Below are 23,425 nucleotides of genomic sequence, written 5' to 3'. Positions count from 1 at the left end.
TTCTACAGGAGAAATTGATAGCTGGAATTTGGTGGCTCGTGCCTGTAATCTCAGTACTTGGAAGACTGAGACAGGTGGATTGTTAGAGTCTGAGACTAGTCTGGGCTACAGAGTGGTCAACAACTTACCTGTACTATATTTTAAAAATAAAATTACTCCATGCATAGTGGCACAGGACTTTAATCCCAGCACTTGAGAGGCAGAGGCAGGAGAATCTCTGTAAGTTCGAGGTTAGATGGATGAGTTCCCAGGAAAGAACATAAAAAGACCTTGTCCCAAAATCAATCCAACCAAAAAAAAAAAAAAAAAAACCCAAACCAAAAATCCCCTACATTTTAACAAAGTAGTCTTTTTTTTTTTCCCCCCCAGAGCTGGGGACCGAACCCGGGCCCTTGTGCTTGCTAGTCAAGCGCTCTACCGCTGAGCTAAATCCGCAAGCGCTCTACCGCTGAGCTAAATCCCCAACCCCAACAAAGTAGTCTTTAAACTAGTAACTAGTAACTGAAATTCTTACAGGCTGAAGGATTATTATTACCTTGGTTCAATTTTTTCTGTTGCAGAATTTCTCATCAAGTTACTCTGGACAAGCCGGAACTGAAAAACAGCAGAGAAATCAGAACAGCCTCCCACCTCCCCCTGGCCACTCTAGCCTACAATGATAAGCCGCAGGCTGCTAACCAGGCAGGCTTACTTTTCTTTCAGACAAGAGTGGGTTTTGGCTTAGGGATTGTTCCTCTCATTTCTGTTATTACATTTATTTGTTTGTATTTTAGGTATGGACGTTTTGCCTGGTATATGGATGTGCACCATGAGTCACAGGTGGTAGTTAGCTAGCACAGGAGTGCTTGGAATTAAACTCAGTTCTTCTAGAAGAGAAGCAAATTCTCTTAACTGCTAAGCCACCTCTCCAGTCACTGCTATTATATTTAAAAGACTAGTAGGGCTGGTGAGATAACTGAGTGGTTAAGAGCACTTGCTGCTCTTGCAGAGGTCAGTAATTTGGTTCTCAGAACCCATGTGGTAGCAAACAACCATCTGTTCCTCTAACTCCAAGGGACCCAGTGCCCTTTTCTGGCCTCCAAGCACCAGGCATGCACATGCTGCACGTACACAGGCAAGCCATTCTCACACAGAGAATAAGAACTGTAAGTCTTTTTTTTTTTTTTGGTTCTTTTTTTCGGAGCTGGGGACCGAACCCAGGGCCTAGAACCGTAAGTCTTAAACAACAGTAATGCTAATGCCATTCTCACGGACTGCTGTCTGGCCTCACAGTCTGGGGTTCTGCCAATAGACAGTGACTATGTAACTCAGGCTGGCCTGGATCTCCTAACGTAGTCCAGGCTGACTTCAGATTACTGGCCATCCTGTTGCTTCATCCTCCCCATGGCTGGAGTTATAGTTAAGTGCCACCCAGCTGGCCATTCCTATTTCTGTATGCTACTGTTATTCCCTGAGCCTATGGGGATAGAAAAATAGTTCTGAAAAAGAGAGCCATAAGAACTACAGTGAAATTAAAAACAAATTATTAATACTTGATACTCAGTAGCATTCTAGGAGAGAAAAATCCTTTGTGCATCACCAGAGAGCACTGTTGAACTTCAATGAGAGATTATTTGGTCTTCTGTTTCTGTTGTGTTAAGGTACTAAGTAATAGACAAAGGGAGGGCCACTACACCTCCAGCATCTGCCCTTCTCCTCTAGGCAGACCATTCATCCATCCGTCTGTCTGTCTGTCCGCCCGCCCGCCCGCCCGTCCATCCATCCAACCATCCATCCATCCATCCATCCATCCATCCACCCACCCACCCACCCACCTTCATGTCTTCTCATGTATTCTACTGAGTGCCCTGATTCTAGCTGCTTTCAAGCAGCAGATAGTCCCCTGCTCACCTGCTGGTGGTAGTCCCTTTGCTTGATGAACTTGTTTACCACCTTCTCTACCTGCGTGTCACATTCTACTTGAAGATATTTGATCAGGGTAAAGAGTCGCCCTGGCCCATAGTAAGTCTCCACTATGGGTTGGTGGGTTTCCACAATTCGGGCAATCCCTAGAAGGAAGTGAGAGTTGGACTTCACATGTTTTTTCCATAAAATAAATTCCTTTCCCTCATCAAAGATTAACCTAGGCCTAACAGAATCCCTTCCAGGGACTGAGTTCACTATCTGAAATGGACAGTTCTAGTTAATGCTAGATGTTGTCATGAAGCTTTGTTAACTCTCAACAGTGATGGCATTAGTAAAAGGCACAGTGAAGCTGTTTTCTCTAGCGGGATCATTAAAATAGATACCTTCTCTGTAACGGATTTTAGATTAAATTTATTTTTTTTTAGGATCTCGAGGGCTATGGAGCTTCAAAATACTGGAGAGACGCCAATCTTGCTAATCAGATACTAATCTGGAAATTGATTACCTAATGAATCAACACATAGAAACTACAGAATTGGATCAGGCACACCTGAGATGTCAGAAGAAAATGTCTCTGGTCTCCCTAGAGCAGAGAAAGAGGCTCACCTTCAAACAGGAGAGTGAGAGTGTCCGCAAAGATGACTGCAGCTCTTCGATCACTCATGTCTGACCCCAGCACCAAGAGCAGATTCTCTTCAGCCTTACTGGCCACCTGAGGGCAGAGAGAACGTACAGGTAGTTTTCAGACCAACAGCTTCCCATTGCTTTTCTTGCATGTTTCCCTTGGCAGTTGGAGGTTGGAGGCAGCACCAAGGAACCGCTCTTATGGGTGCTCAAGTAGGACAAAACCTGAGTATGTGATGCCTTATTTTTCTTTTTTGAGACAGGGTCTCACTATGTAACTCACTGGTGGTGTGGAACTTGCTTGCTATGTAGATTAGGCTTGCCTCCAACATATAGAGAGCCACCTGTCTCTGCCTATTCAGTCCCAAGATTAAAGCTATGTGCTACCATGATCACCGTGACGGCTCATCTGTTCAGGGGAATAAATAACTTTTTAATCTCTTTGAAAATACAGACTACCATTAGGTAAAAGGAGAAAGAACGTCTATTTTCACTAATGATCTTAAAGTGTAACTTGATACATTTACAGTGCTTTCTTGAGGGTGCTGGAGAGAAGGCTCGGTGGATGAGAGAATTGGCTGTTCTCCCAAAGGACTTCCATTCAATTCCCAGCACCTACAACCATCTGTTAACTATAGTTACAGGCTCTCTTTTGGTTTCCATAGGCACCAGGTATGCAGGTGGTGCATAGCTATTCATACAGGCAAAACTCCTATATACATAAAATACAAATTAAAAATTTAATTAATTTTTAAAATGAAAAATGTACCGTATAACATTTTTATTTACTTATTTATTTATTTAAATGTATGAGTGCTCTGTCTGCATGCACACCTGCATGCCAGAAGATGGCATTAAAGATGGTCATGAGCCACCATGTGGTTGCTGGGAATTGAACTCAGGACTTTTGCACGAGGAGCCAGCGCTCTTAACTACTGAGCCATCTCACCAGCCCCATTTTATTTTGTTTTATTTTTTGAGCCCCAGTCCCTCTATCTACTAGTCCAGGCCTTTGTGGTACGAAGACACTTGTCTTTTTTTGAGACCAGACCTCATGTGGCCCAGGCTGGCCTCGAACTTTACCCTTAGCTGCTTCTCTTGTCTCTACCTCCCCAATTGGTCTATTCAAGACCAGGCCCAGTTTCTGTTGGTCCAAATCTGAAGGCTGGAAGACAAAGCCTTTAATTCAGATCTTGAGGTGGGAAGACACACCTTCAATGTGGGCCACACCTTCTGCGGAAAGTCTACATAAGGACATATGAAGGAAGCTTTTGCCCTTTGCCTACTTAACCCTTACCTTGCTAGCACGGCCATTCCTTCCCTAGCTCTGACGCTTTCTTCTTTAGCATTCTAGCATATACAGATCAGCTGAGACACCCAGCCTCGTGGACTGAACAACCATTAGATATTTGAACTTGCCGATCACAGCTGGTCATTGCTGGATTAGCTGGACTGCAGTCTGTAAGTTATTCCAATAAATCCTCCTATGACTCTTGAGAACCCTGACTGATACACTGCCCTTACCTGTTTGCACAGGTATTCCGAGAACTTGCTCAGTCCATCCTCATGTAAACCCAGCAGTGGGAAGATCTTGAAGAATCGCTCCACCTGGGGCAAATCCCCTTCTTTGGTAGCAGCAGCAAACTTCTCTGCTACTATGGCTTTAAGACGTTGCTCAGCTTCCTGCAGTAATTTCAGGTTGGCATCAATCATGCTTCCTGCTCCATGGAGATAAAACAAAAATCAATTTAAAGAATGGTGCCACGTCAGATCCATGCCACTTTGTGTACCACTATTAACTTAGCAAATATGTTTAAATACCTACTATGTATAAGATACTTAGCTAGGAATGTGGATGGACAGAAAGATGAATTTATCATCATTATACTCCTGTGAAAAGTTACAATCAGGTAAAAAGAGTTGTGTCTGTGTTCTACTATACATAATACAATTCAATTTATGGTAAAAGTTGTAAGAAAGGTGCCTAAAAGTCAAATTTCTGCGTGAAATTATCAAACAGACTTCCCAGAGAAGCTGGACAGGACGCTGGTAGCTGAGTAGGAAGAATACGCTCCAGGAGAGAGCACATAAGAAACAAAGGGAGAGGCGCTCTGCCTCCCCAGCCCAGAATTACAAGCAACACGGTGAAGTGTACGTAACCCAAGAGGCAGAGATTAGAAGATACAAGATCAGTTTCCTTTTCCAGTGGCTTTGGGTTTCTTTGCTGTCATAAACACCATGATCAAACTGACTTGGGTTGTGAGGGGTGGCTCTGGCTTATAGGTAATGGTCGGTCTTTCAGTAAGCCAAGACAGGGTCTCAGAACAGGAATCTGGAGGCAAGAAGCAGAAGCCATGGAAAAATGTGGCTTACTGGCTTGGTCTTATGGATCATCGGCCTGAATGTGGCACCACACATAGTGAGATCGGCCCTTCTACTTTAATCTTTCATTAAGCAAATGCCCCACAGACTCACCTATAGATAATCTAATAGGCATTTTCTTCATTGAGGTTCTTCCCAGGTAAATCTAGTTTATGTCTAGTTGGCAAAAATAGCAACTAGAATATCCTTTCTAAATTTTTTGTTGTTTTTGTTTGCTTTTGGTGTTTTCAGAGATTGGTTCTCACTTTGTAGTCCAGGCTGGCTTTGAACTCATTGGATCCTCCTGCTTCAGCCTCTCAACACAGACTTGAGCCACCATACCTGGCAACACACGCTTTTCTTAATTGAGCTTGCTCAGTTCAGCACAGACGCTTCTAACCAAACCAGAATCAACAGTCTGGGATGCTGACCTTCTTTGCCTTGTCGACTGAGCTCTATGACGGACTTGTCCAGGCACAAGTAACGATGAATGTGGGCTGCAGCCTGCTCATAATCTTCACTCCTCAAAGCAGTCTGAACTCCATCCATGCAGAACTTCAGGTCCAAGATGTCATCTGCTCTCTGAATGGCCTGATAGAGTCGGTTCTACAAAAATTCTTGTGTTTAAAGACAATGATCTATTCCTTCAAAATGTTCTTCAGAACATACAGATATTTAGGAGTGGAACAACATTAACTGTCAGTTCTTTTCAGCTGCAACTGGCAAATTAATCATAACCACTTACAAAACTGTTATGGATGTTAATGAAGATACTAGTGGATACCCTGATCTAATTAATGTGGCTACTTCACTTTAATAAGCACAAATGGGAGTAATCCATATCTATTTTGTTAACCTTATAACTGAATTAAGAAGTATGTGATACTTGGGAAATAGCACTGCTGTGCTGCAATCTAACCTAGGTTGTTGATGCGAGATAGGCAGTGCTCTATCAAGCTCCATCCTCACTCCCTTTACCGCATGATTTGACTCTCAGACATTAAACCAGCTTTGCACTCCTACCGGTCTTGGTATCGAATCTTCCTTATAAGTTGCTCAATTTGCTTTTAGTATTGAGAATTTTTATTTTTATATGCATAAAAGCTACTGGAGTTTTCATGTGGTATCTTTTCTGGTTCTGATATTTTGTATTGCATTTTACTGGATGGTCCTTATCTAGAGTCTTCTATGTAATTCTTCCCTCCCTTCTATGAGCTCAAACATCAAAAGCTTGGTGGAATTACCTTGGCCAGGTCAAGCTGACGGACTTTGCTGGACACATTTTCAGCTAGGTTGCAGGTAAAGGTGATCATCCCAGCCAGTTGCTTTGCATCTCCCTCAATCAACTGCAGGTTGGGACTACAGACAGATTTTTGTCAAGGCACACAGAGGCAGAAGGCAGGAACAAGAGTGGAAATTAGGTGTTTTTGGTTTTTCCCCCTAGGTGGAGCTTGTGTCTTCTGCTCTCACTTCTTTTGCTATTTTACGATTCTTTCTTTCTTTCTATGTGTATGTGTGCACAAGAGAGGGGTTGGGGGAGGGATTGAGTTAGGCAAATGCTCTATCACTGAGTCACAACCCCAGCTCTCTCTCTTTGCTTGTTTGGAAATGAAGTCTGATGTAGGCCAGGATGTCTTCAAACTCACTGTGTAAGCAGAAAATAGCCTTGAACTCTTGATCCTCTTGTCTGTGTTTCCAACTGTTAAGGATTACAGGTGTATCAAACCACAGACAGGGGCCCTTGTCTCCCTCTACCCTTTTGAATCAAGTTTCAAGCTGGCCTCAAACTGAGATCCACATATTTAAGCTTTCTGAATGCTTAGATTATAGGCATATACCACAATGCTCAGCAAACTTAAAACTGATTAAAGCAGAAGTTCTTATACTGCAAATCAAAAACACCTGAAAGACTTACTAAAATACATATTTCTGGGCCACAACAACAAAGTCTGTAATTCAGGAAGTTTAGGGTAGGGGTTTTCATATGTATATTTATATAAAAATATAAATAAAACCACCACCACAATCTATATTTTTTTTTTCGGAGCTGGGGACCGAACCCAGGGCCTTGCGCAACCAATGAGCTAAATCCCCAACCCCACAATTTATATTTCTAATAAGGTTCCATGTGGGTCAAGGAGACCATTTTGTGTTGTTTTTTTGAGAAGGCTGTAAATAGCCAAGTTGAGCTTCTTACTCACTGTGCAGCTGCAGGACCTTGAACCCCACGTCCACTATGAGACTCAGCTGTAAGGCATTTTCTCAATTAGTGATCAAGGGGGGAAGGCATAGCCCATTGTGGGTGGTGCCATTCCTGGGCTGGTAGTCTTGGGTTTTATAAGAAAGGGAGCTGAGCAAGCCAGGGGGAGCAAGCCAGTAAGCAGCATCCCTCCATGGTCTCTGCATCCATTCTTGCCTCCAAGTTCCTACCCTGTGTGAGTTCCTGTCCTGACTTCCTTTGGTGATGAACAGCAATGTAGAAGTGTAAGCTGAATAAACCCTTTCCTCCCCAATTTGCTTCTTGGTCATGTTGTTTGTGCAAGAATAGAAACCCTGACTAAGACACCACCTTAGCTTCCTTAGAGACTGGACTATTGGGTTAGGAAAACTAATTTTATCCTGGTCCCCATTGGAGTGTACAACTTTTGCTGTGAAACATACTCACCCCATCCTATGGAGAGTGACCATCTTACTTTCAATGGTGTTTTGCTGTTCCAAAAGAGCATCCAGTTCTTTCTCAACCACTTTCTGAAATGGACAAACATCATCAGAATAGATATAGGGAATTTTCTTTTTAAGTTACTAGGGGACTAAACTTATGACCTTGTACATGCTAGGCAAGTGTTTAAATATTAAACTCTCTTTTTACCCCTAGGTAGAAAGAACTTATTTAAATTAAGCCAGGTGTGATAACATACATTTTTCATGCCAGCATTGGGAGGCATCTGGATCTCTGTGTTTGAAGCCAGTCTTGTATACATATTCAGAACAGCAAGTACTACATAGAGAGACCCCATCTCAAAACAACAAACAAACCTGTAAGAGGTACATTTATGTAACTGGACCTAGCTAAAAGGTCAACTTCGTTTCTTCCCCCCCCACTATAGTCCCCTTGGACTTCAATACTGCTTTGGTTTGTTTTGTTAGATTAAATAATTAGCTGTGTAATCTTTCTCATGCTTGTTTCGATACAAGATCTCATGTAACCCAGGATGGTCCTTCACTTGTTCTGAAACATGGGATGACCTTGAATTCTTGTTCTTTCCTTACTTCCCAAGTACTAGGATTATGCATGTGCCCTCTACTTGGTTTATTGTGAGTGTATCTTATTCCATCTAGCAGATGAGTAATACAATGGGAACAAATATTTATTCATTATTACTTGTAGAGTGTTTCAAACCAAGAGGCTCTAAAATTTAGTGGCTAATCCAGATGCGTGATGTTCCCTTGTTATCCCAGTATTCAGGAGACAGGCAGGAGGATGAGAAGCCAATTTGAGATCCTGTCTCAGAATCAAAATAAGGACTGGAGAGAGGACTCCTGCCTCCATGTCTGATGACTAGAATTTGATCCTCAGCATTTACATGGTAGAAGAAGAGACTGCTTCTGAGAGTTGTCCCCGCCCCCTTCTATACTTGTGGTATGACACACTTGCTTTCCCATACACATAAATTTTTAAAAAGAACAAAATAAAATATAGTAGCTAAATAAATAAAATTTCCAAAGAGACCATAGGGTTTTTTTTTTTAACCCTTTCTTTCTGCATACTTATATTCAGAGGGGGTGGCTATATTTCTATGCCAATGATGCCACTTATTGTGCTACATCAATTTATGTACCCTTGAGAAGGGGTCTCTGTGTAGTTCATGAACTTGAAATCCTACTGCCTCAGCCTCCTGCATGCTGAGATTACAGTGTAGGGAGAGCAATATGTACCTTATAGGGTTTTTGTGTAATTGAAACAGAATAATAAAAGTACATAACACAGTATGCAGTAAACAATTTAACAGTATTAGCTACATAGTTTAATAAAAGTAGTCTAAGAAGGATGCAGAGGAAAATTTCCATATAGTCATTAAATACAAACACAGAGCAAACACTACTCCATTTTAAAAGATCTCAAAAATTTCCCCAATGTATTAATTGATTCAATGAGTATTAAGTTAGAAATGTTAAATCAAGAGCACTGAACTTCAAAGCACTTCTTGTACAGGAAGTATGAGAAACTGCTAGAATTGATGCAAGGCAATATTTGAAAACACTGTCTTTTCCTCTATTAAAAGTGCTCTGAGAGCTGCGTGACATCAATCTCAGCACTTGAGTGACAGCAGCAGGCAGATTACGGATCTGATCTATACTGTGAGTTCCAGGCCAGGTAGGGCTAGTTAGACCATGTCTAAAAAGAAAAAAAAAAGTTCACTTTGAAAAACAGCTGCCAAACTTTTAGGTCAGAGTTTACATCTTCTGACTACCAAGGAATCCATGTACACATTGGAAAGTGAACTGTCAGCACCAGATTGCCACGGAAATGTCACAGAGGTATAAAGAGATAGAGCATGCTATCAATTGAAAGGAATCAGAATCCTGTCCACACCTATTACTTGTAATACATCCAAGGTACAAGAGATGAAATGGCTTGTCTGAGACCTGGCAGCTGTGCCTTAGTCTTAAAAAGTCAAACTCCTGGGCTAGAGAGATGGCTCAGTGATTAAGAGAATTGACCGCTCTTCCAGAGGAATTCAACTCCCAACAACAACATGGTGGCTCACAACCATCTGTAATGGGGTCCGATGCCCTCTTCTGGTGTGTCTTTAGACAGTGACAGTGTACTTATATGTAATAAATAAATTTTTAAAAAAAATTCAAACTCCTAACAGTGAGCTTTGACACTTCTAGCAAGCTGTGAGCTCACCTATAATGACAGGAGCTTGGGAGGTTTCTGAGGTTGCTGTAGGAAGGTGGCAAATTTGAAGATAATATGGACGACACGGAGGCTGTCTCAAAATAAGAAAATGTCCAAACTCCTACACTTAACTGAAATGGTAAAATTACATACATAATTATTCCCTCCAAGATTACGTTTTAAAACTTCAAGCTAATTTGCATGAACTTCTCGTGTAAATGAGTCGAGACGGAACTTTCATAACGTTTCACTTCCCAAGACGAAGCAATTCTTATTCTGAAATAAAGCCATTTGGTGTATACATATGTACGTATACATATAACACATATATGTGTATACATACACCGCTTCCAGTTTTACTCCACAGGGAAATCAATACGGAGGCAGACAAGGAAGTAGTCCAGGTAATAGGCCATATAAGCTTGAGTGTGTAGAACTGACAGGTGTACCCAAATGCCCAACTACACTAAAGCGTCTTGGGAAGGTGCTTTTTAGTTTTCCCTAGTAGAGACCGACGCCTGGGATGTCTTCTGCCACTGGGTCGTCCAGGAAAAAGGAGGATCAGCTCCTCACCTCCTCACCGCAGAGTCGTTCGTACACAGCTTCCAGCTCCTGCAGCTCTGTCAGAGAGCGAATGAGCTCGGTAGAGATTTCGGAGCAGTGACCTCCTCCCACCCCCTCAGGTGGTGGAGGCGCTCCTGACAACTTCGGAGGGGATTCGACATCCGCCATCTTGGTGCCCACTCGGCGCTTCCGGGCTCGCGAGGTCCCCTCTGCGCTGGCGCGGCAACCTTTGGGACTGTCCATAGAAATGCCCGATCAAAAACATTTTAAGTCTATTTTTAAAATTAACCTTCTGTTTTACAGAAAACTTACCGTAAAGTATAAGTTTTAGATAACTTAAGAGACTGCAGGAGCAAGATGGAGCTCGTAAAATTACACATATAGTTATCAGGCGGAAGCTGGATACCTTTTTCTCGGTCGCGCGGCACGCGAAGGCCCATCGTGAAAGGCTAATGGCGGACGCCGGCGGGTTGGCAGTGGTGGTGGCTTAGGCCTTGAAGGGATTCAGCATCCGTCGGGTATCGAAGCCATCCTTCTTGCAGCAGGGTAAAGAAGTGGCCTCACAGCTTCTCTGTAGCGGAGGAAGTGGAGAGCGGTCACAGGGGAGAGCTGCCCGGCACCTTGGCGGGAGCCGCAGAAGCAGTTTTAGGCCCGAGTGGTTCGGTAGGCGTGAGATTAGGAAAATGCTTGCGGTCCGCAAATGGCCTCGTGGGCTCTTCTCCCACTTCTGTTCTCAGAGTGGGGACGAGTCCTTTAAGGCTTGCAAGTCTGACGTGGCGGCACACTCGTGTATTTCCACCACGCGGGGTAGTTGAAGTATTCTCGGAAGTGGGAGTCCCACCGAGGCTACATAAGGAGGCTCTGCCGAGGGAATAATAAGGTGTAAAAACTCAGCTATTCAAAATGTGTAAATAACATGTTTCCTGGCCTCGGAGCCCGGACTCTGGTTTGGATTTGTGCTCTGATAGTTGGGCAAAATGGCGTTTCTCTTCTGAACCTTTTTTTACTGTAAAAGAAAAAAAGAAGGCAAATAGTACCTATCGGAAAATTTTGCAAGATAAAAAAAAATGAGGTGATGTTGAAACGGGAGAAATCACAGGCAGTGGCGGGGAGGAGAGATCTCCCAAGTTTTGGCGGTTAAAGTTACAGATACCGATAGTCCTCCAGGATGCATCTCTTCAATATGCGTGGAAATCCGATTGTTTAAGTGTTTACTGAGTGCGTAGGTGCTCATTTTAATCCTCTATCGGTACCTAGTAGAGCACTTGCGCAAGGTCCTGGGGTTCATTCTCGTCGCCACAAATACGAAATTCTTTTTATAGAGCCTTAGGTACAAGGGGAAGCTGGATCTAGGTACCACCTCCCCACCCCCACCCCCAGCCCCATCCCCGAAGTCATAACATAACTTTGGCTGCTTATGGTGCAACTGGAACTCACACATGACAGTCTTGTAAATTGTGAGGTGTCCTCTAAAAGTTTGTTTGGAAATGTCAAAATTTAACAAGTATTAAATTTTAAATCCCTCAAGTGCCAGTGCCAGTTCGACCTTTAGGAACAAGTCTTAGAGGTATAACTCATTCACTTACATATAGTGTCAACAGTTTGACTAATTATAGGCATTGAGTGAGGTTCTCTGTATTTTTAGCAGAAAACCGTCTTGTTACTGGTTTCTCAGAAAATTCATCCTTTGGTTAAAGAGAGGACATAAAATATGGTATAAATAGGGGTTGGGGATTTAGCTCAGTGGTAGAGCCCTGGGTTCGGTCCCCAGCTCCGAAAAAAAGAAAAAAGAAAAAAAAATAGAAAAAAAAATATGGTATAAATATATGTTCTTGAATTTGCACATATAAGCATATGGGAAGATTGGAGTTGGTAAGATTTATACCCCTAGAGAGTGGGGTTCCTGAGAAATGGATCTGAGGTTTTTTGAGTCTTGAATGACATGACCGTTGAACTACAGTTAACTATAGGTTTTCATTTGTCTGACAAAAAATGGCAAAAGGCATGTTGCATTAATTGAACAAGTTTCACCACTTTCTGTATGTTGGACAATGGATATAATTTTTGAGCATAGGTTTCCTTGACCGTAGAAGTTTGGTTTTGGTTTTTGAGATAGGGTCTCACTCTGTATCGTAGGCTGGAACTGAACTTGTGATCCTCCTTCCTCTGCCTCTCTAGTGCTAGGGTTACAGAAGAGATCCAGGATAGCTAGCTAGCTCTCGCTCTCGCTCGCTCTCTCTCTCTCTCTCTCTCTCTCTCTCTCTCTCTCTCTCTCTCTCTTTAAATTCCTAAATTGGGTGTGGGGAGTGTTGGCACACACCTTTTATTCCAGTGCCTCGGGGCATAGGCTGGGGAATCTGTGAGTTCTAGGATAGCCAGAACTATGTGAAAGAAAGAAAAACTAAGACTAGGGTATTTCTGTATTGTCCATTCTGGAATTCACTGTGCAGCTTATACTGATCTTACACTTGCAGATGTCCTCCTGCCTCAGCCTCTTGAGTGTTTATACCAGTATGCAGGCTTTCATAGAGTTCACATGAAATGAAGAGTGAAGGATGTAGTATATTAGAATGGTACCTACTACCTAAATGGTGGTGTGTTTTTTCCCCTTAAGATTGCAACCCAGGCCCTCATGCCTGCTTAGGAAGCACATGGAGAAAGCACACTTAACTGCCTGTTCTGCCTTCAACAAGAAGGTCCCATACAGAGTTCCTTTTTAAAAAAATTCTTTTGTTTTTGTGTCCATAGCCTGCTTTGACTTGGAACTGTTGCCATAACCAAGACGTGACTGAGTGTCACAGCTTTGCTTGTCACCATGTTTCTGTACAACTTGACCTTACAGCGGGCCACTGGCATCAGCTTTGCCATCCATGGCAACTTCTCTGGTAAGTGCTATAGGTCTTATTTTTTTTTTTTTTTTTCCTTTTCTTTTTTTCGAAGCTGGGGACCGAACCCAGGGCCTTGCGCTTCCTAGGCAAGCGCTCTACCACTGAGCTAAATCCCTAACCCCTAGGTCTTATTTTTGTGAAAGGAAATGAATTACTATATATTTTGCTTACCTTTTGTTGAAATGTTTCCCACTTACAAGAAAAATGTTGGTGTGGAGTTTGTGTTAAATTACTGTGTATTACCTGTCATCAGTTTCAGGGGCATATCTTCCCAAATTGTATATTGTGAGACATGAGCTTTGAAAGTCATGGTAGTCACACTTTAACCCAAAATGGCTTCACCTGGTAGTCCTCCTCCCTTAGTTTCCCAGAGCTGGTTCTTAATTTTGAGCTTGACATCAAATTTGATAAAAGAACATGGTGTCCTAGCTGCCGCCTGTGACTCTGAGGAGGCTGAGGCACCCTAGGAGCAGGACCGCTGGCCAGCCCGAGCTTGAGGCTAGCCTAGGATGCACAGGTTTGTTTTGTTCTGCTTTGTTTTTCAAGATTGGTTTTCTCTGTGTAGCTCTGACTGTCCTGGTTCAGGCTATGCAGACCAGGCTGGCCTCAAACTCACAGAAATCCTCTCACCTCTGCTTGGAGTGCTGGAAGTCTTACAAAAAAATCGGACTGACAAGATCCAACAAAAGCACTTGTTACTGAGCCTGACAGCCAGGGTTGATTATTAGAGCCCAGTGTAGGAGAAAACTGACTTCCGAAAGTTGTCCTCTTGGTTTCACATGCACCATAGAACTCACAGTCACAGCCTATATGCACATCATCATTATCATAACCAAGGGCTGGAGAGATTCTCATTAGTATTAATGAGTATTAGTCTTGCTGTAGTAGTATAAGGACTTGAGTTTGGGTCCCTAGAATCTACATAAAGCTAAATTTAGTAGCTCTTCTGTAATCGCAGCACTCTTACAGGGTAGCTTTCAGGCTAGCTCGCCCAGTGTATGCAGTTGCTAACAGGAGACCCTGTCTTATACAAGGTGGAAGGGGAGAGCTAACTTCTGAGATTGTCCTTTGACCTTCACATGTGTGCTTGTGGCACATGCTCACCTGTACTTAGACATCGCACATATGTATCATACACAGATACACAAAGGTTTTTGTTTCTGTTTTGGACTCATATGGAGCTAAGAGAGTTAGCATCAGCATCACAGGGAGAGTGCTTACCAAACAAGCATCAGGCTCTAGATCCATGCACAACCATGTAATTATCAGTAACAGATGCTTACAATTGGGTATATTGGTGGCCAGTCTTAGGAAAATAAAGGTGTTTTTTTTTTTTAACAAATGTAACCCTTTATAAAAAGCTTGTTTGATAATTTTATTAGTCAATTATAGGTAAAGTACCCTTTCAAGGAGAATAAATTAATTCAAAACATAGATTTCCCCAACTTATTCTATTGTTTTTACTGTCATTTCTATCCATCCTAGTTATTTTGGGGGCTCATTCTGTTTATGATCTTCATTTTGGTGACTTAGGAACCAAGCAACAGGAAATTGTCGTTTCCCGTGGGAAGATTTTGGAGTTACTTCGCCCAGATCCTAACACTGGCAAAGTGCATACCCTTCTCACTGTTGAAGTTTTTGGTGTTATCCGGTCACTTATGGCATTTAGGCTAACAGGTGGCACCAAAGACTACATTGTAGTTGGCAGTGACTCAGGCCGAATTGTTATCTTGGAATACCAGCCATCAAAGAATATGTTTGAGAAAATTCACCAAGAAACTTTTGGCAAAAGTGGATGTCGCCGTATTGTTCCTGGCCAGTTCTTAGCCGTGGATCCCAAAGGAAGAGCTGTTATGATTAGTGAGTGTCCTACTTTATTTGCTCTGAGTGCTGCTCTGGATTTTATGTGTGCTCAACATAGTGTAAGTCAATCTGTGATCTTGGCCATGTGCCAGTTTATCACTTAATCATTAACATTTGGCATTACATTGATACTTACTAAGTTGATTTTTCATTTTGCTAAAGATTTCCTTTTAAAACAAAGTCATAAAGTAAACTACTTTATTTAGTTGAATGAATTTATTATATCTGCAGCAAAGGCCACAGTGAATTGATCTCAGTTGTGTGGTTTGGTTGCTTTCTTCAGCCTGAAGTGATGATTCACAATCATGTCTCTTCTCTGAAGAATTCTTGGAGATTCTGTGTATCTGATCAGGCCTCTAGAGGGCAAGCCACCCTTTGCCCAGTTACAAAACCACTGGGCCTAATTCAAAAAGGAGTTAACAGACTGATTGGCTATTGTCCCATCTCTCAGGGTACCTTAATGTCCCGGGCACCTAAACATTTCTGAAGAATTGGAGGGATGTTGAGATGTTTGTTGGAGGGGGTTATGATGGTTTTCTGAGAAGGTGTTGTCTGCCAGCAGTAGAGGGCAGTATGTCTGGATAGTTAGTGGTGACTGCTAATGGTCTTATCTAAAAGAATGAATGTGTAGGCGTCTGTCTTCTCATGTGGAAATCTGCTCTTTCATCTCCTCCAACAATAGGTGCGATTGAGAAGCAGAAATTGGTGTATATCTTGAACAGAGACGCTGCAGCCCGACTTACCATTTCATCTCCCCTGGAGGCCCACAAAGCAAACACTCTAGTGTACCATGTGGTTGGAGTAGATGTGGGATTTGAAAATCCTATGTTTGCTTGTCTGGAAATGGATTATGAGGTACCAGGGTCTCCCTCTCCTCCCTTCTTCTCTCCCTCTCTGTTTTAGTCATCTCAGATTTTTTTCCTAAAATAATTTTAATTGTATATGTAGATATTAAAATCATTCTTGCTAGCGGATCTTTTTCTCGATATGAGTGCTTGACTGAAAATCTTGGGTGCACTTGACTAGTATTATCTGTTCAGATTTAAATGACTGCTCTGAACTGAGACATTTATTAAGAGGAGCTGCATGAGAAAAGCAGAGTTCTATTTGGGTTTGGGGGGAGGGGCGTTGTTTAAGGGAAGTAGTAAAAGGCAAAACATGCCAGTCTTTGCTTTAGCCAGAGCGCCTCCCTCTAGTGGTGGCTGGCAGCCCAGGGTCCAACATAGAGATTGCTAAACTTTGTCAAACTATTTGGACTCTGAACCTTTACTTCATTGTATGTAAAGTTCTGATATCCTTCCCAAGTCAAAGACTTGATTAGTTTTTGTGCACTGTCTTACAGGAAGCAGACAATGATCCAACAGGGGAAGCAGCAGCCAATACCCAGCAGACACTTACTTTCTATGAATTGGACCTTGGTTTAAATCACGTGGTTCGGAAATACAGTGAACCCTTGGAGGAACATGGCAACTTCCTTATTACAGGTACTTTTCTGCAGTGCTCCTTTGTGCCTTTAGGGGAAAAAGCTTACTTTATCTGGGTGTTTTGCTTGTGTGCATGTCTATAGAGACCAGAAAAAGACATTGGATCCCTGTGATCTGGAGTTACAGACCATTATAAGCTGCCACATGGGTGCTTACCACACAGGATTTGGATCTTAATCTCATTGTAGTAAACCTAATGTCTTATATGTTTTTGTTGCGTTGTTTTAGACAAGTTCTCATTCTAAAGTCCTCATTAGGTAGACTAAGTTGACCTTGAAATCAAGGCCATTCTTGCCTTAGTTTCTCTAGTGCTGGAATTACAGATGTTCGCTACCATACCAGGTTTCTGTTTCTTGAGGCTAAAGATGGTAAAGTTTTTTTTTGTTCGTTTGTTGTTTTTTTTTTTTTTAAAAAAGGCCAGGTGCTCCCCTCTTTGATTCCAGTGGGGGATCTCTGAGTTGGAGGCCAGCCTTTCTCAGAATGAATTACAGGTCTTGAGAGGTGGACACAGTTGGATCTGACTGTGTTTGAGGCCAGCTATGGGTATACATGAGACTCCTGTCTCAAAAGAAAAGGAAAAACACATTAGACACTAGTAAGATAATAAAAGCTACTTATTTAAAAGAATAAAACTATATGAGATCATATGGCCTTATATGAATGTCAGACTTTGAGATGGGACTGGAGGTGCAACTCAGCAGTTCTGAGCAGTGGCAGCGAGCCCCAGGGATATCACCCACCCCACGCCCGGGACTCAGGTGTGCTTTTGCTCACAGCTTTTTTTTTCTTCCGGAGCTGGGGATCGAACCCAGGGCCTTGCGCTTCCTAGGCAAGTGCTCGACCACTGAGCTAAATCCCCAACCCCTCGCTCACAGCTTTTAAATGGGCCTCATGCTTACACGGCAAGTACTTTACCAGCTGAGCTGGGTTTTAATTTTTGAAATTTTCTCATTCCTCAGGCTGGCTTTAGAAAGAGTTTCCACGTAACTAAAGGTGGCTTAAACTCTTGATCAAGATTACAGATGGAAACTACCATGCTTGGCTTTATTTTAATTTTTTTAGAGACAGGATCTCTCAGACCAGCCTCAAACTCACTTTGTAACTGAAGACCATTTGACTTTTGACCCTCTTGCCCCTGCTTTCCAAGTACTTGATTAGAGGCGGACATCAAAAGAAGCACTTGGTTTTCAGCATCATTGGTGAGAAGGAGAACAGTTGATAATCAAAGCAGTGCAAAATAGTTTAAGCTTTTTCCCCTCTCACAGTTCCTGGAGGATCAGATGGTCCAAGTGGAGTGCTGATCTGCTCTGAGAATTATATCACCTACAAGAACTTTGGTGACCAGCCAGACATCCGATGTCCAATTCCCAGGAGAAGGGTAAAGTCTGCCATAGAGCAACAGCTGACTAGGGAATGAATTAGCTTGTTTGTTTGCTCTTAATGATCCCACCATAGTATCTTCCTCTCTCTTCTATTTATTACTCTGTGTGCATGTATGCCATGGTTCGTGTATGAAGGTCGGAGGAGAAGCTGCAGGAGTCAGTTTGTCCTTCCATCATGAGGGACTCCATTTGAACTCAGGTTGACAAGCGTACTACCTGCTGCACCATCTCACCAGCTTAGTAATACTTTGGAGTGCAGGACTTTGTGCACTCTACATATTAAGCAAGTTATCACTTTATTAAGGTCATACCTTCCTGTTCATGTCATTGTGAGGGTACAGACTTAGGATTTTTTTTTTTTTTTTATAGATCGTAAATATTCTTCCCTTTTTGGTCTGTTCATTATGTGGATACAGTACCAGTCTTATTACTGAGTCAGTTATTACATTTTTCCTCCCTCAACTTACATATTTTTAATATTGGTTCTGGGTCAAACCTTATAGGTTAAGCGATAAAATTTAATCTTGTCAAAAAACATTGAAATCGGCCTGTTGATCAGACATTTCCTAAGCCAGGAATTTGTATTCGTTTTGGAGCAGTGAAAAGGTATAAAACTTATGAGTTTGTATGCAGAAATATTTTTTAAAATGTTGAAAACATTTAACAACTCCAAGCACTAGACTTATTTGTAGGGGAGTGGGAACTTGGTACTACACAGGCTGGTGGTGATGGATGGTTTCCATGGCAGTGTGGATGAGTGTGCTTTTTGTTTTTAAATTATTATGTACAGCCTGAAATGACTATTTAATTCATGTATCTTCTATGACATTCTCCTCTGGAGATGATTTTTGCCTTGCTGATCTAATGAGGCTGCAGAGTGGAATATTAGCTGTTTCTTGGTCACGGGGTGGCGGCGGTGGGGGCAGCTTTAGTTGTTAACAGCTATTGTGGCAATGTTTGCATGTTAGTCCTTGAGTAGTCTGTAGAGTTCCTTTTTGTAAAAGATGAATTCCAGAATACTGAGTTGCTTATTTCTAAGATGTTGGCTCTGTTTCTGGTTTTGCCAGAATGACCTGGATGACCCTGAAAGAGGAATGATTTTTGTTTGCTCTGCCACCCATAAGACCAAGTCCATGTTCTTCTTTTTGGCCCAAACGGAGCAGGGAGATATCTTTAAGATCACTTTGGAGACAGATGAAGATATGGTAAATAGAACATGGATGGAGGGGGGTATCTATTTGCTGTAGTCTATCTTGATTTTTAATTTGAATATAATTAAAAACCTTTGTCTAAAGTACCTGCTGTTTGTGCATGTAAGATTTACAAAGCTGTTTTACTTTTTTTGTTACTGTTTTTGGTTTTTTGAGATGGGATTTGCCTTGCCAGTCATAGCTCTGTAGACTAGGCTGACTTAGAACTCAGAATGTGCTTGTCCCTGCCTCTTGAGTGCTGGAGTTAAAGGTGTGTGCCACCACTACCTGGCTCTCAAAGCTGCTTAACGTCTATACTTCATAACTTTTCCCTGCGGCAAGATAGGGAGCAAGTGCAACTGATTCTCAACAAGTCAGAAGGAGGTCTTACTTTTCAGAAGAGGAACTGGAGGGGGGTGATCTGGGGGAGACGGGCTGGGAAAAGCCGGGAGAAGTGAAGGAGGGGAAACTGGGATGTATGGTGTGAGACCAGAATCTACTTTGAGTAAAAGAGGGGAAAATTTAGAAATTTAGATACTTTAGAAAGTGGTTACCTTTTGGTTTGAATTTGAATTTGGGTTTTCTCATTCTGGCTAACAAGTATCTGACCTAGTAAAGCCACTTAAGATGTTTAGTTTTTCTCTGCTGTGTATTCTCAGTCCAAAGTAACTGACATTGAAGCAGAAAAAGCAGTAGCTACGTTTAAGCCCTCAGGCTGGCTGCACTGTCCTTTGTTCACTTGTCCTCATGTGGTGACAGAGCAGGCTTCTGCGGCTAAGCTGCCTATAACACCGTCCTTCTGTTCCAGGTAACCGAGATCCGCCTCAAGTATTTTGATACTGTTCCTGTTGCTGCTGCTATGTGTGTGCTTAAAACAGGCTTCCTTTTTGTGGCATCAGAATTTGGAAATCAGTAAGTAATCCTTTTTTTATTTGTTTATTTATTCATTTATTTATTTATCTTAGCTTACCACTATAACTCCTAGGTTACCACACATAGTAAAAGTTAGCAGATGGGAGGTGTTGGGGAACTTTTCATAGAATAGTTGAGGTTTTTCAGAAGTGTTGCTCTCGTTTTCCCTTTTTATTCATTCTCCCTATCCCTTTTCTTCCACTGCGTTTTTGTGGGTTTTTAGAGTTGTTTAAAATTGCATTTTCTATGTATGTATACTGAGTGCATGTACATGCCCCACATATGTAGAAGGTCAGACGAGGCATCTAGAACTGGAGTTCCAGTGTTTGTGAGCTGTCAAGGTAGGAATGCTGGGAACCAAACTCAGGTCCTCAGCAAGAGCAGCAAGGGCTTTTAAAAATACCACCCCAAGTCCTTCCTCCAACCCCGTTTTTGTGTTAATTTTCATTGTTAGCTTCCTTTACTGTAGTGACTTCCATTACTATCCTGAATGTCTGTAAGTATGGGCTGAGGCAGGAAGATCTCAAGTATGGGGCCAGCTTGGGCTGCATAGTGAGGTGGTTTTCTAACGAAAAGTAAAGCCAGAGAGATTTTTTTCTACATGTGCTCTCTTGTACAGACCTACAGTTGAAGTTTCTTCGTATCCACATTGCCTGCCTGTATCGCCATTGTGCCTTGCTCAATATTTTTGTTTAATGGGCCTCTTCTAGTGACTTGTGGAGTCTGAGTTTATTTTTCCTCTACTCCTTTTAGTCAAGTGTACGAGTTCTAGTTTTACTTACTACACTGTTTCCAGTCTAAATTTAATTTGCTTTGCTTTCCTGCAAAATCCAGTCTTTATAGAATCAAACTCAACAAGATGGGACATTACCTTATTGATAATGTAGTTATTATGTTAGTGACATTATTTCCTATATCTCAGTATTAACAAACTTTGATGGATTTTCATTGCCATACAGAAGAAATCTGAACTCTAATGAGCAGTTTAAGACCAGTATCCACAATTCCAAATTACTTATGAATGACAGGGCCTTGCTGCTGTCTACTAACATGTCTGCAAAACAGTTTACTGAAAACTGAGCTCAGTTTTCTCATAATTAAAATTAGATGCTTTTTAGAATTTTGTGGCATGTATGAATTGTGTGCAGTAGAAGTGTGGTGGGTATGTAGGTCAGACATGGATGTCAGGTCTTCCTCAGTAGCTCTTTACCTTATTTTCTGAGAGAGAACCTGAAATAACTGGTTCTGTGTGGACTGGCTAGGACAGGGATCTGGGACTGTCTCCCCAGCTCTGGGATCACGGGTGGGTGCTGCTGCATCCTGCTTTTCACATGAATATTGGGAATCTGAACGCAGGTCCCCATGCTTGTGTGCCCAGCACTCTTTCCCCTGCCCACACGTGCTCTGCACTTCCTGCCATTTGTTCTGAGTGCCTTGTTTCGTCTCTCCCCTTGAAGCCTATACAGCCAACTGCTGTCACATCTCACTTCCAAGCATACTGTGACCTGTGCCAAAGAAAATCTCTTTTGCTTTGTCCCCAGTTACTTGTATCAAATTGCCCATCTTGGAGATGATGACGAAGAGCCTGAGTTTTCATCTGCCATGCCTTTAGAAGAAGGAGACACATTCTTCTTTCAGCCGAGACCACTCAAAAATCTCGTGCTGGTGGATGAACTGGACAGCCTCTCTCCTATTCTGTTTTGCCAGGTGTGACTTTATTCAATTACTTCTCAACTATGCCAGCCCACTATTATTAAATCTGAAATGTAATGGTTTAAAGTTTTCCTCAATATGAGATGTAGTCTAAAAACTACTTATCTGTGAAATCGTTACTATGGAAACCTGGTAGTTAACAGAAGTTCAGGGACCTATCAATTTATGAGGGCTGTTTGTTTTGAGACAAGACAGTCTTAGTCTGTATAGCTCAAATCTAGTTTTGACTGCACATTTCATTGACCTGCTTTCCTTTGACTGTGTGAGCAGTGATAATTCTTATGTGCTATACTAATAGTTGAAGGTTCATTAGCAGAGTAACTGCATACAGTAATTCTGCCAGTCCCCTTCAGACAAAAATAAAAACAATAATAAAAAATAAAAATTAAAAAAAAAAATCTAGTTTTGGGGTTGGGGATTTAGCTCAGTGGTAGAGCACTTGCCTAGCAAGCGCAAGGCCCTGGGTTCGGTCCTCAGCTCCAGGGGGGAAAAAAAATCTAGTTTTGAACTTAACTATCCTCCTGCCTCAACCTCCTCACTGCTGGGATTAGAGGTGTAAGCTGCCGTGCGTGGCTGGGTGGTGAGGTTTGAGTTCACGGCTGTCCTGGTGTAGTCACCTAGGAGTTGGCTAACTGCGTGATATGCACGTATGTGGGTATGCAGCTAATAACACTCTAATAACAATGGGGCCCATAGGTTTTTGAAGTACTGGTTAGAATAAATGACTCTTGGAATACCTGAAAACTTGGTAATTACTTTTATTGGTAACAACGTTCTAATTCAGTGTAGTTTGGCACTGATAAGTAGAAGGAAACACTAATCTTGGGTGCAAGTCAGGTTTAACAACACTTCATTGCACATGATGTCAAAGTTTCTTTCTGACTTCTGAATAAATTGCATGAGTGTTTTTGTTTTTTTTGTTTTGTTTGTTTGTTTGTTTGTTTGGTTGGTTGGTTGGTTGGTTGGTTGGTTTTTGAGCATTATTTCTGTGTGCAGTCCTTGCTGTCTTTGGAACTCTGTAGACTAGGATAGTCTTTAACTCAAATCTTCCTGCCTCTTCCTGCTGGTTCTGCTTCCGGAGTGCTGGGAATAAAGGTGTTTGCTACTATACCCTACAAGGTGGTTTTTGTTGTTGTTGTTGTTGTGTTGTTTTTTTAATATTTACTTATTTTTTTATATATGAGTACACTGTTGGCTGACTTCAGACACACCAAAAGAGGCCATTGGATACCATTACAGATGGTTGTGAGCTACCATGTGGTGGTTGCTGGGGATTGAACTCAGGATCTCTGGAAGAGCAGTGGACACTCTTAATTGCTGAGCCATCTCTAGTATGTTTTTTGGTTCTTTTAAATGTGGAATGCTTGGGGCTGGAGAAGATGGCTCAGTGGTAAAGAGCACTGACAGCTCTTCCAGAGGTCCTGAGTTCAATTCCCAGCAACCACATGGTGGCTCACAACCATCTGTAATGGGATCCGATGTCCTCTTCTGGTGTGTCTGAAGACAGCTACAGTGTACTCACATACATGAAGTAAATAAATAAATCTTTAAATGTGGAATGCTGGGACCTTTTCTCTTTTTCCAGTTAGTAGCCCTTATGTAACTTCAAATCAGAGAACAGTTTGTCCTCTTGTAA

General features: G+C 42.0%; 2 protein-coding genes and 3 non-coding genes across 6 annotated transcripts in view; 4 read left to right on the top strand and 1 right to left on the bottom strand.

The window, feature by feature from the left end:
* Cog4 (component of oligomeric golgi complex 4) overlaps positions 1 to 10,566 on the bottom strand; it is a 33,717-nt gene extending 23,151 nt beyond the window's left edge. The window contains exons 1-8 of the mRNA XM_032887958.1: positions 10,367 to 10,566; positions 7,556 to 7,638; positions 6,135 to 6,249; positions 5,322 to 5,496; positions 4,054 to 4,247; positions 2,512 to 2,617; positions 1,891 to 2,048; positions 536 to 594 (exon numbers count right to left, since the gene is read on the bottom strand). Of these exons, the coding sequence (XP_032743849.1) occupies positions 536 to 594; positions 1,891 to 2,048; positions 2,512 to 2,617; positions 4,054 to 4,247; positions 5,322 to 5,496; positions 6,135 to 6,249; positions 7,556 to 7,638; positions 10,367 to 10,525 (1,049 nt within the window). The 5' untranslated portion in view covers positions 10,526 to 10,566. The remainder of the gene's footprint in view (positions 1 to 535; positions 595 to 1,890; positions 2,049 to 2,511; positions 2,618 to 4,053; positions 4,248 to 5,321; positions 5,497 to 6,134; positions 6,250 to 7,555; positions 7,639 to 10,366) is intronic.
* Positions 10,567 to 10,783: 217 nt separating this feature from the next.
* Positions 10,784 to 23,425, top strand: part of Sf3b3 (splicing factor 3b subunit 3) — a 36,957-nt gene continuing 24,315 nt past the window's right edge. Inside the window, exons 1-9 of one of the 2 annotated variants that reach the window (XM_032887954.1) lie at positions 10,784 to 10,903; positions 13,106 to 13,242; positions 14,779 to 15,105; positions 15,791 to 15,963; positions 16,451 to 16,592; positions 17,858 to 17,970; positions 19,042 to 19,179; positions 19,973 to 20,076; positions 21,618 to 21,783. In XM_032887954.1, the coding sequence (XP_032743845.1) occupies positions 13,173 to 13,242; positions 14,779 to 15,105; positions 15,791 to 15,963; positions 16,451 to 16,592; positions 17,858 to 17,970; positions 19,042 to 19,179; positions 19,973 to 20,076; positions 21,618 to 21,783 (1,233 nt within the window). In that variant the 5' untranslated portion in view covers positions 10,784 to 10,903; positions 13,106 to 13,172. Of the gene's footprint in view, positions 11,021 to 13,105; positions 13,243 to 14,778; positions 15,106 to 15,790; positions 15,964 to 16,450; positions 16,593 to 17,857; positions 17,971 to 19,041; positions 19,180 to 19,972; positions 20,077 to 21,617; positions 21,784 to 23,425 lie in introns of both variants that reach the window. The other variant, XM_032887955.1, reaches the window with a different exon arrangement.
* LOC116886752 lies at positions 15,389 to 15,464 on the top strand. Its single transcript, XR_004386154.1, has one exon. It is a non-coding gene; the product is annotated as a small nucleolar RNA SNORD111 (small nucleolar RNA).
* Positions 18,762 to 18,847, top strand: LOC116886750. Its single transcript, XR_004386153.1, has one exon. It is a non-coding gene; the product is annotated as a small nucleolar RNA SNORD111 (small nucleolar RNA).
* On the top strand, positions 22,017 to 22,148 carry LOC116886727. Its single transcript, XR_004386138.1, has one exon. It is a non-coding gene; the product is annotated as a small nucleolar RNA SNORA19 (small nucleolar RNA).

The sequence above is a fragment of the Rattus rattus genome, chromosome 17, assembly GCF_011064425.1.
Source record: "Rattus rattus isolate New Zealand chromosome 17, Rrattus_CSIRO_v1, whole genome shotgun sequence".
NCBI classification, from domain to species: Eukaryota; Metazoa; Chordata; class Mammalia; order Rodentia; family Muridae; genus Rattus; species Rattus rattus.
The sequence above is the reverse complement of the archived record's forward strand: the minus strand, read 5'-3'. Positions and strand labels throughout refer to the sequence as shown.